Here is a 15,065-nt window from a genome sequence, read left to right as displayed (position 1 = left end):
TTGATTAAGACTTGCAACCAAGAGAACTAATCCATATAACCTTATTTGGAATAGCATATTGCTTACAAAGACAGCCTTGATATATTTAATAGCTAGAAAGTACTATTGCGAGATTAAGTTCCACCCTTCTTTCTGCTCTCAGCCCTGCAACATTACTTATACCCACGTTAAGTATTCTGCTTTTACATCTGTGCAACCAAGACGAGAATTTGATCCCCAGAGCTAAACAGCACAGAGGGAGAAGCCAATTTAAAAGCATACACAAAGAAAGAAAAGACACCGGGCCAAGAAAGTTAAGCTGAGATCGGCTTGAACAAATTATTTACGGTTATGTACCAGCCAAGGATGAATCTGGCCTATTATAAAGATACGTATGGCCGTATGTTAGAAATTACGTCCTCTTGAAAAGGAAACCAACCCCAAACCTTACGAAATGCTATTACAATGCCCCAGAAGAGCAAACCACCACCAAATCGGCATTGGAAAGGCCAGCTTGCGCCAAGCAGAGGGCACTGTCACCCGGGCTGCACCTCGGCCCTCAGCACCACACGTGCGCACGGGAGGAGGCAGGCTGCCCCGCCGGGAGGGATGCTCCCGCAAATGGCCGGTGGCCCCCGGCGCGGCTGGGCTAGGCACCGGGTAAAGTTTGCGGCCGGGGGCCGTGACCGGCCCCGCCGCTGCCCCCCGCACCCCCGCGCCCCCTGCCCAGCCCCGCCGCTGCCCCCCGTCCGCCCCGCGGCCGCGCAGCTGTCGGCGAATGCCAGAGAAAATCTCCGGCCCCCTCGCCGCCCCAGCGGCCGGGAGCTGCGGCGCTGCCGCCCGGGGAGCCACCGGCTTCCCCCGCCGCCGGGACGCCGGGCGGCTGCCTGGCTCCGCTGCCCCCTCCCGCATCAGGGGTGCGTGCCCGAGGCGTGGGGGGCGTGGGGGCGGCCGTGCCTTCCCTCCTGCCACCCCGCCGTCTGCCCGCACCGGGGCCCCGCGCTCCGTCCTCTGCCCGCCGGCGGGGACGGCGGCTCCCTCCGGTCTGGGCGCCCCGGCTGGCACCCACCGGGTCGGGTCCGCCGGTCGGAGCCGGGCGCCCCCGCCCCTGTACCGCAGGGCTGCTCCCCTCCCCGGTCCCGTACCGTCTCCCGGAGAGATGGTCTCGATCTCGACCCCCATGGTGGCACGGGCTGGGCTCGGCTCGCTCGGCTCGGCTCGGCACGGCCCCGCTCCCCGGCGCGGCCGGACCCCCAGTGCAGGCATGCCCTCCGCGGCCGGCTGTCAGGGGCCTCCCCGGCTGCCCGTCAGCCGCCCGCAGCCAATGCGGGGCAGGGGCGGGGAGGCCGGGGAGGGGAGGGGGCCGCCCGCCCCCGCCCGGAGCGCCCGGGGGCTGCCGCGGCGAGGCCCCCCCACCCCGTGCCGTGCGGGGGGTGCTGCTGCCCTCCCCCGGGCAGGGTTGGCTTTACCGGGGGCTCCCGCCGACTCCCCGCGCGGTGGGTGCCCGGCAGAGCGCTTCCCCGGGGGTCTTGTCTCACCCCCCACACAGACCCCCGGCGTCCGACCGTGCCCGCCGCGCGGTCTGAGCGGCGGGAGGGCTTGGGGCGCCTGCGGGAGCTGGGAGTAGCGGTGCGGCGCTCCGAGCTCGCTGCCGGGCGCAGGCACGGCGGGCAGGCGGGGAGCCGCGCAGCGCGCTCCTGACACCGTGCAGGCTGCGGGACGGGGCTGCACCGAGCGCGGGGGGCAGCCACCCCCGCTTGCAACCGGCCACGCAGGCAGGAGCGTCCGCACCGGCCGGAGCCGCCTGTGTACCCGCTGCTGGAGGGGGCTGCAGCAGCGGCAGGTCTCCAGCAGGCCAGTGTGAGGTACCCCGAGTTGTCAGTGCACAACAGAATTGCTAACTTCCTGCCCTAACCCGTGTCTGAAATAAGAAAATCCATGTATGTATTGCTCTGGTGCTCCCATGATGTGAGACTAGAGATGCAAAAGCCTGTGCTAGAGCTACAACTACTTCTGACGAGTGTGCCCTAAAGAGAGGAAAAATCCTATTTCCCCATAAACCTACTGTGCTCGTGAATGTCGTAGTTCCCACTGACTCTAAAGGAATAGTTCTGTTTACAGTTCTGTGTGTTCTGGGTTAAAAAATATGAAATGGAACCTCAATGTCATCAGTTTTCCAACTGAAAGAGCTGTCTGTATCCATCTAATTCCAGCCTGCACTCTCTGACATTGCTTTTTCAGGATTTTTATCTGTTACAAACTAGATTCCATTCAGGAAAAAAGCATCTATACAAGGCAGCTGTCAGGATGACTGAACTGCAGAAACACTGTGTCGTTTTGTAACTGTGATCATGTGGCCCTTGCATCTACACCCTGAACTATAACTGACCTCCTCCTTGCTGCTTTTCACACTATTCTGATCAGACTGACTGTTCACTTGCATGATTTATTGTATGTATGTTTTATTGTGAGTCAGCCACTCCAAAATTACTGGGGCTGGCTGGATGCAGCTTCCCGAAAGGAGGCAAGTGAGGAAAAAGCATGAGTGCACACAAGTTCAGAAGCGGTACTAAGGACTGGACAGGGCTTCCTTTAGCCTGCCTTCCACCCCAGTGACTTCTATATTTGTATGTAGCATATATAGAGTAAGCAGGCACTTACTTCAGTTCATCAGAACATATCTGCAACAGTGCAAAGTCTGAAAAGGGATTTTTTTCAGTGTCAATCTCAGAACGTCATTTGATTTCTGATCAGTAGAAAGATGCATTTGAGAAATAGGAAAATGGCAGGTAGGAGGTAAGTGGCACAGAGGTATTAAGAACACACGAACATTGCTGATCCCAGATGTGCCTCAGAGGCATTACAGAGCAACAAGGCAAATGCTGAGCATATAAGGGGAGTTATAAAGTGAAATTCTAGGTACACAGTGTCCTAGTAGAGCCCTTGACTTTACAAGAAAGGGCTGCTTTCATCCAGGCTCCAGGCAGATGTCTATGTCCTCTCAGACAACTGGAACTTCAGAAAGCATAACTCTGATGAATAAAAACCATTTATACTTTGCTGTGTTCCCTTTAGCCTTTACAAGTACACGCTTCGTTTTATCAGGGCTACACATCTTTCCATGATGGTGGAAGAAAAGGTGTTCCCAAGTCATGTCTAGTGACAGAAGGAGATTGGACTCAACTGCATAATAGATATAGTTCAGAAGGGACCACAGAACATCTGCTCCAAGCATCATCACAAATAACAGGCCTTAAACACAGATCCCGGCATTCTCAGGCAGACTTACAACCATAATAAAAAAGTGAAACCCACCAACAGCAAACTGCACAAGCCGCAAGGTGGGATTAGGAGGGACCAAGCATTGACCTAGGTCTAAACCTGCTCTATTTATAAGCATCCCATCCCACGGCCTCTTGCCCATGCTGGGTCCCTATATGCAGACATAGAGTTTCTTTCAGGCATAAGCTAATTAGATCCTCTACACTTGTATTCCCAAGCACATGGAAAGAAATGTGAGACCAAATTCCAAGATAGAAAAAAGGATCTGTAGAGAGTATCTTAAAATTGGCGGGTGAATATTTTTAAAAATTTTTGTCACCACAGACATTGAATAACAATCAATGTTGTTACTTTTCACCTTGTAGTACTCACCAGAGACACCGAGGTCCTCAAAGACACTGTTGTTAACAACTACACAGCATACAAAGGTCTTGGAAGAGAAGACTGAAACAAGGAATGTCCTCTATCTTCAGGAAAGCCTCTGAAATGCAAGGGAAAGCTGTTTAGGATTGGCAGAGAATTGGAGGAGAGGCAAAAAAGACAAAGGGGCTAAGAGGGAAAGTCCACGACCAAGGAAATTGCTAAAACCAAATTATCAAAGCAGACCAGGAGATTAGTGTTTTAAAGAACACTCCTTGAAAGCTATTGTACAACATCCACCTCTTTCCGCTTTGGGATCCAGCATACTTGTATCAAGAATAAAGTCCATTATTCTCAGCTTCCAAGGCTCTGTAGAGCTCACCTTTCTGAACAGCAGTTTACCACAAGACCTTCCCACAGCACGTCTTTCTATCCTGGCAACAAAACCAGCAGCCTGGAAAAGCTGGAGGGTCTCTGAACCCTTGTTCCCAAACGTTATGATGGAACCACATGACTCCAATGTCTAAGATTCCTCAGTGGTCACAAAGAGTTGATCACAGTCATTATGAGTTATTGCAGAAACCCCAAACCTCAAAGTTTAGCAGCTAAGTATCTCATTTTCTTTAGTTAAAACCCCTAAAGCCTGCACTGTTTACAAACTATTTATGCATTTCCACTTCTAGGAAGACAAACAGTTTTCCAGTTTTTAGGGTGTTTTAATTTAGTTCATAGTTCCTTTATTGTGAAATCCTATTCTTCACTGTTTTTAAAAACTATAAAGGATCTACAAATCATGTGTAATAGAATCCATATGCACACGAAGAACTCCCCTGGAAGGCCAAAGCACTAAATTGCCCATAAATGGAAAGCACAAATTCTGCAAACTTATAAATTCATGGAGGCCACAAAAAAACCCAGACAATACACATTTCCCTCACCAGCATCCATGAAGGACTCAGTATTACTTTGAAATCCAGCCACCATTCTATGAACAAATAACGAAAGCAAACTAAAAATGCATTACAAATACTGACCTTTCCACTCACTGAACCAACATGCACGGTCAAGTAGTTTTCATTCAAAAGTGTACAGGACATGCAAAACCAGCACCACACCAGAAAAGAACCAACCAAAATAAACACCAGCCTGCACAGCTCAGCAGGTCATGTCACTGCAAATGTTCCTGTGCATCAACTAGCTTTGATAAAAAAAAAAAACAACCAACAAATAAAACAACAACCAGAGTCAGGCCAGAATCAGTGACTTCCCTCAAAGCAGGTGCCCAGAGCAATTCTGAGAGCATACCTGCAGTGATGGCTCTTTGATAAATAGATCAAAACATACCAAAAATCTCAATGAAACTGTCATAAGAAGCCTGTCTCACTTCTCACCACTGCTGGTTACCACACGTCTGCAAGCACAGTTGCATCCCAACAACTGATATTAGTTCCAAATGCCCCCAAACAGAATAAAGCTTCCTCCTGAAACAATTATTCTGAATCCTCATCTTCCTCATCCACTTCTGTATCCATAGTTTCCTCTTGCAGCTGTAGCTATGAGTGCAAAACTGCAGCCAGAATTTTTCAGTAGTGCTAAAACTGACTTGAAAGCGGCCACTTCTCCCTGGCATTCTCTTCTGGCTCACTGGGCTCTTCGCAACTCAGATATTCACTTATTCTCTATCACAGCACTTACATGTGAGTCATTATGAAGGTCTTCTTCCTGATCTTCAAAGACTTGTACAGGACTAGGTAAGGTCGCCTCAGGTAAGCACAGGGAAGAGCTCCAGCTCATCAGGATACACACCAGCAGCTGTTAGAACCATGAAATTGGCAGCTTATGCTCCAGAATGGAGGCAAAAATTCTGCAACACCAGGACTTAACTAATGTAGCTCACTTCCAGAAAATATTAATGCAATTTACCACTTCCAAAAAAAAGTAGGTTTAGATTAATGTCTTCAGATGGACTCACACTCCCTCAAGCTTCTGTCTCCCTGGTACAAGAAAAGTCAGTGACATACTGGAGCAAATCCAACCAATACAATGTGGTTAGTGGCTGGAGAATGTGGGGAAGGTGACAAGAGCTGGATTTGTTCAGCCTGAAGAAGACAAAGCTAAAGAAGGACCTCAGTTGCTATCTACAACTACCTAATGGGTGGTGGAGAGGATGGTGCCGCACTTTTCTCAGAAATGCCCAACAAAAGGACAAGAAGTAATAGACACAAGTCACAGCAAGGGAAATTCTGACTAAATATAGGGGAAAAAGTCTTCACAAGATAAGCTATCAAACAAAGCTCTGAGGAATATGATCAAACTTTGAAATCAGCCCTGTTTCAAGCAAGCAACTGGACCATATGGCCTTCAAAGATCCTTCTCCTAAATTGCTTTATAAGTCTGTAATATTTTTCCTACAGAATGAAGAAGAGAAGGAAATAAAGAAGTGGTAGCGAGGTTAACCACAGTCCTGAAATAGAATGCATGACCCTAAATCACTTTGGTTCTATTTGCAATGCATCATGCTCCAAAGTGGCTAATAGATCTACTGGGCACTTCACAACAGTATGTGTAAAAACTAGCTAGCATCTCAGATGCAATATAAATATAAAATTGCAGCATCCATCCAGGCTAATTAACACGCATGCATATTGCTGTGCTGATACTGCTTCACTGCCTACCATTTTGAAGCCAGCTTGCTGAATTGAAGATATGCTCTGAGTTGCTCTGTGCCTCAGAATTTAATTTATATAATGAGAATGATCATTCTGCCTTGTCTATTTAGATTGCAAACAATTCAGGGGCAGAGGTCCTCTTTTATTATACATGAATGTAACACCTTGGGGTCCAGAGCCTGAACTCAGGGTCATGCAGTGTGGTCTCACAAATAACATTTCCAATAATAACAATATCATAAGCAGACAGCCCAAGAGGATTAGATTTTCTCTTCCATCCAATCTTTCATAGCAAAAAATGGATTAAAAAATGTAAGTAGATCTATCTTTCAAACTGAACAGAACAGTACTGGAATCACATCTATAAACAGTTAACTAATTATTCCAGCTCTGTCATTTCCTTGCCAATGAAGTTATAGAAGGAAGACAGTGACTTTGAGAAACTTTGTATTTACAGTGCAGCACATTTACTGCTTTCTCCAATAAAACTCTTTTCTCTGTAGTTGCGGTATTTATTCTGCTTGGTGAAGAAATGTCACTGGCAAGACATATTGGAAGCAGTTCAAACAACAGGAGAAAACCAAACAAACCGCAAATATTAGCTACAAGCTTCTGATTAGTCTTTCGATGATTTTGGAAAATGTAACTGTGGAAAAGAAATTAACTGGCATTCTCAATCCTCCAGATAAATGAATCAAGGGAGCTGGGTAATGGATTCAGAAAATTAAGGCCATATTTGTTTTCCTTCATTCTGCATGTGCAATTATAACACTATTTAATGAGTTTCTAGAACCTCCGGACCAAAATGATCTGAAGTTACAACTGAAAGAAAGATCAGCATGCAGAGAGGCAGGTTGCACACATACTAGGATGGCTACAAGTAGGACAGCACAGAAAGATTGTAAAAAGTTTGGGGGTTTTTTGCATGATACTCCAGCAACAGCTTTAACTCTAATTAAAGTGAGTGTCAACAGATTGACGACAGCCACTGAAAATTTCAGGCTTTTTACATTCATCTCTAAGACAAACACAAACACTAATCCTTCCTGTGTTCAGCTCCTCGTGAGGGTTGATCCAGCATTTGGCCTTCAGGTCTCCTACAGCAAGGCAAGGCTGCATCAGCTGTTCTAGTTTTTGCACCTATGGAGTCAAGGTGGCTGAATCCTGGAGAACTATTTAGGCTTAAACTGACCCTCAAATGGAAAAAAACCCAGCTAATCCTTCCTAGTGAAGTAGGACAGTATTTTTATCTTTTTTTCTTCTAAATTAAGGCCTTATCTGAGACAAAACAGAAGGCCAAAACCATTGCAGCCTTTCAGTGAGAATGCAGACACCACAGGACCTTCAATACAATTCTACCTCACAAATTAACTTAATTTGTTATGTATTAAGATCATCACCCACTAGCTCTGTTTCAGCCTACACAGAAAGCTATAGGTGAACCACTTAAAAAAAGCAGGTGGATAGCAGCACAATGTTACCACCACCTAACTTTTATTATCAGGTTTGTGTTACAACATATTCAGCAATAATTTGTTTATATCATGAGGGGAGACGTAGGGAGACCCTGTCAGGTTTAACAAAAATAACATTTCTATGGAAGACCAAGTAAAAAGTGATTTGTTACGAGAGTTTCCAAATACAGCTGGGAGGCAGCTCTCTTCAGATACTTCTGACATTGTCCCATAATCATCCCTAAAGTAGAACAGCTCTACCAGTGAACAGCAACAGCAAAACTATTCTTGCAGTCCGGCCATCAGAATTGTTATCATCATACACACCCATACATCAAGCAAAATTTGATTCAGAGAGAGACCTCACGATCTTTCTTAATCAATATTCTCAACCGTGGTTTAATTGCTTGAATAGATACTAGAATCCATGTGATTCAGAAGCAACTAATTTTGATATACCTTATGAAATTTGCTGTCTAGTGCACTTCCCAAAATAAATGTTGCTCAGAGTTTGACCCTGTCTACACTGTCAACCAACCAGTTTCAATACAGGGTTACGACCAGCTCACACTGTTCCAAGCTCCTTTACAATAATAAACTATTTTCCCAGTGCAAATGAAGTTTAAGTGACCTTTAAAAATTGTCAAGATGGGATAAATATATATCTGCTAAAACCTGACTATCCTTTTTTCTTCTTCAAGTCACAGTGGGCTTTCAAACAAGAGCGATCTAACTGAGCATGCACGCTACAGTAAAGAGCGTTTAGCCATGTGAGAAGTACCTAAGTTATCTGTTATGCTTGGTACAAATGATAAAAATCTCACTTCAAAAATACAAATTTACCTCATCATATAAAAAAGAAGGTACTAATAAGACATGTCTTCGAAAACAAATACATTTAATGCCTATGAAAGAGAAAGACTGGCATAATTTGGAAGCTGAATGTTGACTTACAGATGGAAAGACCTATTAGATCATTCATTCCCTCTCTTTGCCAAGACAGGAATGTTTCATCAAGAACATTTCATACTCTTCTGCCGAGTCTAATTTTCATAACATAACTACTGGAGTTTCTATCATTTTCCTTAAGATTCTATTCCACATAAACCCAACTCAAGCTCAGGAAATAATCCTTCTTCAAAACACCACTGAAAACTTGATTGCTTTATAAAGAAAGTACAGGAGACTGGCGTATACATATGGGAATATTAAGTCACAAAACAGTTGTTTGAGACAGAGAGGGCATTCAGTGGTGGGAAGGATGTGGGTAGGAAGCATGTAAGTCTAGAAAGGTCTATCAGTGGGCTGATCATTGATAAATCTGCTGGTTATAACAGACATACATGTAATGACTATGCAATCAATCCTTGGCATTCATCTATCCATAACTACGTCCTATCCGAGTACTTCAGTTAGACTCATAAAGCAAGAGTCATTTATCTATTTTAGGCACTTTAGGATGGAATGAATCATGCCCTAAAAGTATCTATTTCTCACCACTGACTTTTAAGTGAATCAGTAAGCAGGGTCTGACTTAGACAACTATGGTGTATAAGCCTAGAGATACGTTGGAGAACGGAGGCTCAACTCTGTTGCCCAATGGGAGCTTGGGTACCGCTTTCACGTAGGCAGACATATGTATATACCTCAACAGACAAATGTTAATTTGTGAGATGAATCCCACCCCTACAATTAAACAAGAAATTCGCCTTATTCTATGTCACCATGTTTGCATAACCACTTTGTATGTGCTTTCCTTCCTAATTCCTCAACTATTTTGCGTCCACATTGTGAAAGCCAGAAAAAAACATTGAGCCCAACAGTCTTGCTGGGAGCAAGAATGAAGTAGCCTTCTGAAAAGATTTGGTTCTCTTCTTCCCACCCCAATGAACCACAAGAGTCTCTCTCTAAACCACAAAAGGGAAGGTTTCAGAGATTAACTCTGCCAGCTCTACTCCCCCAAACTTGCTGGACTGCTATGTTAGAATTGCACGGTATTTGCCTTTCTATTACAGAAGAGAGAGAGGTCCATGAACCACAAACATCAAGAGGACTGTTGACAACACTTCTGCAAGACTGATGGATAGCTCAGGCTGCAACAATATGATGGAGCATTTCTGGTGGCTTCCCTGAGATCCAGGGGGATTTCAGAGAATTGAAGGTCACATGTCAGAGGACACTCTGCAGTCAGTCATATACTTAACTAACTTTGGAAAGTTGCCCTCTGGCAGTATATCACAGAGTGTGGAAGCAAGTTCACAGAATATGTGAACTTCTACAAGAAGCTGCAGAACTTTTGTCTGTACTCTGGCAGTGTCTCCGCCATCATATGTGTCCCCATACTAGATACCTCTAATTAGCAGGTGACAGATCAAGCTAGCCTGTTACATGTGGCCCAGGCAATTACTGCAGAAAGGTAAGACTATGGCACTGCAAGTATAAAAGAAATAGTCTTAGAAAAAAGCTGTGACTTTCCTGCCTGAAGTCTCCTTAGTTTGACTATAGCCTGCACAGAAAAAAAAAAGGGGCCTTACCTTTACATAATAATTTGCATATTTTTTTTTAATTAACCAAACTTCTTAACAGTTTTCTTAAATATATTTCTGAAAAAAATACAGTCTTCCCTTCGATATTTCCCACTTTGCATGACATACACCTAAAAACATGCTAGCTAGCGCATTAAATCCCATTCTGAGAGCAGTAACAGCACACAGGCATATCACTGTCAAAAGAATGCTGATTTACATAGTGTGATCAGTAGATCAGCTCTGACAGATTACATATTTTGTATCTTTATTAACTGTGCATCATTTTACATTCTGTTCCAGTTAGCTTGTGACAAATAACTATTTTTTAAAATCAGATCTCAAGGCAAAGAAATGTCAATGTGGAAAAATAAATACATTGCTCAAGCTTCTTGAAAGTACTGAACTAAATGACACATCAACTTAAATTGGTGAAATCATGGTGAGTAGCTTTAAATAGAAATATTTTTGAAGTAAAAATACCACAAAGCATTCAACATTTTATAAAGCTGAGTTAAATTAGTATTAGAAAAATTATTACTCTTACATTTTTATTACATATTGAGCTGGATCTGTCTTCCTCTGAAGTCATCAGGAATATTAACATCAATTTAATTAACTTGAAGCAAGATTTAGCCTGGAAAAAGTTATTTTACCATGAATAAAGGAGAAAATGAAGTCTGAATCTCAGCTTTTCCAGCAAGACACTGAACTCAGATTCAGAGATATTTAGGTACCGATCTCCCACTAGACAAGAAACAGGCTGGTAAATATATTTAAGAAGCTGGAGATCATTAACTCTGATCCATACTGAACACAAGATGTATTCACCATATCCCAAGACAGGTGAAAAGTATGTATAGCAATGTGGGGAAACAGCAATGTAAAATCAGTATTATAATAAAGAGTAGCTCAGCCTCTGCAATGATGTGGGCTGGACTAATTTTCTAACATTCATTATGGACCATGGAAACTTATGGCCACTAACTAATAGTTATGTATAGCTTGGTCAGTGGTGTTCAGTTTTTGACTTTGTATGCTATTTCTAACCACCATCTCCTCCAAAGAAACAGAGACTGGCCAGCTGGAATTTGCAGGACAGAGCCAGACAAGGTGCCACCAGCTGAAAAATCTTGTTTAAACCACAGGTGACATTCTGATCTGAGTTATACCAAAGTTAATCAGAGGCACAGAGATGCTAATAGGATCAGAATCTAGCTCACTATCAGTGCAAAGGCTGGTTGCTCACTGGAGTGTCTCAGATTACTAACAGATTACTTTCTTGGGTCTCAACGGAAAACTGTAGTATTGCCAGGACAGTTTTCAATTACCGGCCTTTATTCTGAGTGTGTGCTATATTGATCTGTGCATGCCAGGGTGATACTTCCCCCCCCCCCCTACCCCCCCCCCCCCCCCCCCGAAAAATATGCTAATTGAATGAGGGGAGCTTATTTTTTCCACTCTGTTTTTATCCTGTTTTTAAAAAATGAGGCTGTGGCAAACAGAATTTCATTGTCTCTTTCATTCACCTTGTGCCTGCATTTGGAATTTGCTTTGATCCCAAGTATAACTTGTTTAAAAACTGTTTCCCATTGTATATTTTACATATCTTCCACTATTTACATATTTTTTTTAAAGATAAACTCTGAAAGGTAATCTTATTTCAAATTAGGTTTGTCATATATGGTGTTTATGGAGGTACTATGTGAGGATCCTGTTCTCACAGAATTTTCTTACCCACATTATTGTCTCCCACTGAAAAAAACCCACAGAACAAGCCATGGGAGGAAACCTCCCCTGTGATCTTCAAATGTTATCCCAAATGGAGCCTGAGGTTCAAACTCAATTGCTACAAAATAGGCCTTGTGGTGTATCCAAACCCTGCAGATTTCAAGGAACACTGAACCTTAAAGATTTTTTAAAAGGCCACAGCAAACTCGTTAAAGGTTTTGTGTCTCCCCATGAGGCTTATTTCTCAGTGGGCCTCATCCCACATTCACTGAAATTGTATTACAAACATTACTTGTAGTCAGAGATCTCTGAACCTCCTTTGCTTGCCTTATCTGCTAAGCACCTTTATTGATTGGCTTCATATTTTCAAAAAAAATCTGCCACAGAATGTAAAGATGTTGTGTGATAGGACACAAAAGGTGAATTATTCTGGTGAACTAAAGGTGCTATAGTTTTTTGGGGAAAAACCTTAACACTGGACAAAGCAATAATCAGCTGTGAATACATCATGCCTCACTGCCTCACCACCTCACTACTATGCCAGTGGAACTTTGTGGATGTTGTCATTTTTATAGTTAAGTATCTTAGATATCTAGATTAACTAGAAATAAACATAAGTACATCAGAAGAAGTCATATTTCCTAATGCTTTCAGAGCTAGATGAAAACCCCACTGTCGCTCTGCTAGAAAATATTTTTCAAGACCTCAGCGCTTGTGAGATGTCCTTAATTCCAAAATTGAGGATGGTTCTGTTACTGGCAAATCTCATAGATTCAGCCTTGTATCACTCTCTGATAATGTCACAGACACTGCTGAAGAACAGATGCATGCTACGAGAGATGATGAAATGAAAAAAAATAGCAAGGAAAGTCCAATCTTCCCCACGAGTAGTTCATGATCTCAAGATGTCTGCATAGCAGGCAGAACACGCATTATCCTTAGTGAAACATCTGAGCATTTCAGTCTTACTGAGGCAGAAGTTTCTGCATCCAAAACACATTTTAGGTTGCTAGAATCCAGCTGCAACATAGTTTTGTTACAATATTTAAAGCACTATTCAGAATGTAGATGAGATGGCTGTGCTATAGAATAGCTTTATCAGTTTCAGTAAAATACATCCAGAAGACAGCAAAGCAGCAAAGCACTAATATTTTAAAACAAAACAAAAATATCTTATACAGACTCTCCAAATTTGTGGAGCTGTTGGGATTGTATTTTAATGTAGTCTATTCATTATAACTACTATGAGTAAAAAGCTACCACTAATATATGACATAATAATCCTGCTACCACTTTGAGGAAGTACAGAATAGTCAGAGCTTCTAGTGAAACAGTGATGGCAGTGTGGCATCTTAAGCATGGCCTGGGCATCTGTGTCAGCAATGGGTAAGGTAAAATCATTAAAAAATGTGGTTTCACTGCAAGCACAGACATGGACCAAAAATTCAGGAGTCTTGCATAAAAAGGAATCTTCCAACCTGCATATTTAACTTTTTAGTTTTTACCTATTCCAGTCATCACTGTTGGCTTGTCATTGAATATAAAAAAGTCTTCATTTTGAATGTAATCTTCATGAAATAATGCACAACAAACCAAGTTAGCTGTGAATGAGAATATAATATGATTACTTCACATAAATTTGGGAGTTCTTTAGTGGTATTCACCCTCCTCAGTAAACATATCTGGAAAAAAGGATACTAAAAAAATTCTTACAACAGAGGTCCAACTGCCTTCAACAAGACATCTGTTTTTCCCAGGTAGTACTATAAAAATATATATTTAGTATAAGTCAGCCAAAGTTGCAGAATGTGTACAGTTAAATCTTACATCTTTAACCACAGTGATTATATTGATAGTTTGTAAACCTCTGCCCAGGTCTAATTTATGAACTTTTTTTTTTTTTAATGTAAATAGCAAAAGACACAACTTACATCAAAGCAGAAAGGAGATGCTGGCAAAACAGGAACTACAAAAAGATGCTGAAGATGGCATTCAGTATACCTGTAAATAAGCTTTTAATGCCATCTTAGACAGTCTAGGGTCTATTTAGGGATCATCTCTGTTGCCAGCTGCCACTCCAGAATAGCACTACTCTTCTCTAAGTCCTATGCTGTATATGCCAGCCCAGTGTGGCTGTCTTAGATATCCTAGGCTGTTGAAAACAGTAATGGTTGTACTCTGACAATTTATGTTCAGCGATATGCAAGCTCTGTCCAAGCCCAGAGAAGGATGCGCTGAGGAGGGAAGAAAGGAACCACCTGAGGCAGGCCACCTGAACCAGCTCTGGTCCTGAAACAATACAGTTGAACCAAACTGGTGTATCCTCATAGGGCCTTACAGTGGTGCATGAGTTTACTCGTTGGGTCTTTGTCAACTCAAGGTCTTTGCATGATGTTATATTACATATTGCAGAAACTGAAGAGTTTAAGGAAAAAGGAAAAATTTGGCTTCCTTTTTGCATTTTGGCTATATAATGAGGGAACAGTCCTCAGATACAGGTGGCTGGAAAGACCAAGAAAGAAATCAGTATATATTGTAGCTAGGAAATCTGTCCCATACAATGAACACTAATCAGCTGTCTTTCCTTCTAGACTATTTTCTTTTTTTTTAAAATCTCACCTTCCTTCATTCTCTTGTAACTACTAACAGAACAGAGTATGGTTTCCCTTTTCTGCTTTCCATTCATATTCACCTAGGATCTTGTATCTTTCAAAGATGCTGTCCATCAGAGATTGCAATCTACCTTGTACAGTTCTTAGGTATGTTTAAATCTTTTATTCTTCAAAAGCTGGCTGAAAGAAGTGTCAGGTCATTATTTCAGGCTGTAGCTTGATACTTAGGCTTAACAGTGTATAATCTCTCTCCAGCCTTCACCAAAGATCTTCACTCACTGAAGGTCAAGGTATTAGAGTGTTATTTTTAAATACACTCCCAGCAGTGAAGAGTTAAAAATAGACTTCTAAGAAAACGTACAGTAATTGGTTAAACCTTATTAGCCATCACATGAAGATCGTAACTCCTCCCAGGAAAAGACATAGCAAAAGCAGCTTTGACATGGATTTATA

The 15,065-nt window shown here is 42.7% G+C and overlaps 1 protein-coding gene across 6 annotated transcripts in view; it reads right to left on the bottom strand.

Moving 5' to 3' along the window:
- Positions 1-5,019, bottom strand: part of FKBP1B (FKBP prolyl isomerase 1B) — a 51,650-nt gene extending 46,631 nt beyond the window's left edge. The window contains exons 1-2 of one of the 6 annotated variants that reach the window (XM_056343368.1): positions 4,656-5,019; positions 3,634-3,742 (exon numbers count right to left, since the gene is read on the bottom strand). Coding sequence is in view for 2 of the 6 variants with exons in the window: in XM_056343363.1 (XP_056199338.1) it covers positions 1,125-1,245 (121 nt within the window). In the remaining 4 variants the exon portion in view is untranslated. Of the gene's footprint in view, positions 1-1,124; positions 1,465-3,633; positions 3,743-4,655 lie in introns of those variants that run through there. The other 5 variants (XM_056343365.1, XM_056343366.1, XM_056343369.1 and 2 more) reach the window with 5 other exon arrangements.
- Between the last annotated feature and the right edge of the window lie 10,046 nt (positions 5,020-15,065).

Source organism: Falco biarmicus, chromosome 6 (assembly GCF_023638135.1).
Source record: "Falco biarmicus isolate bFalBia1 chromosome 6, bFalBia1.pri, whole genome shotgun sequence".
Lineage (NCBI taxonomy): Eukaryota > Metazoa > Chordata > Aves > Falconiformes > Falconidae > Falco > Falco biarmicus.
This window is presented reverse-complemented; position numbering and strand designations above follow the sequence as displayed.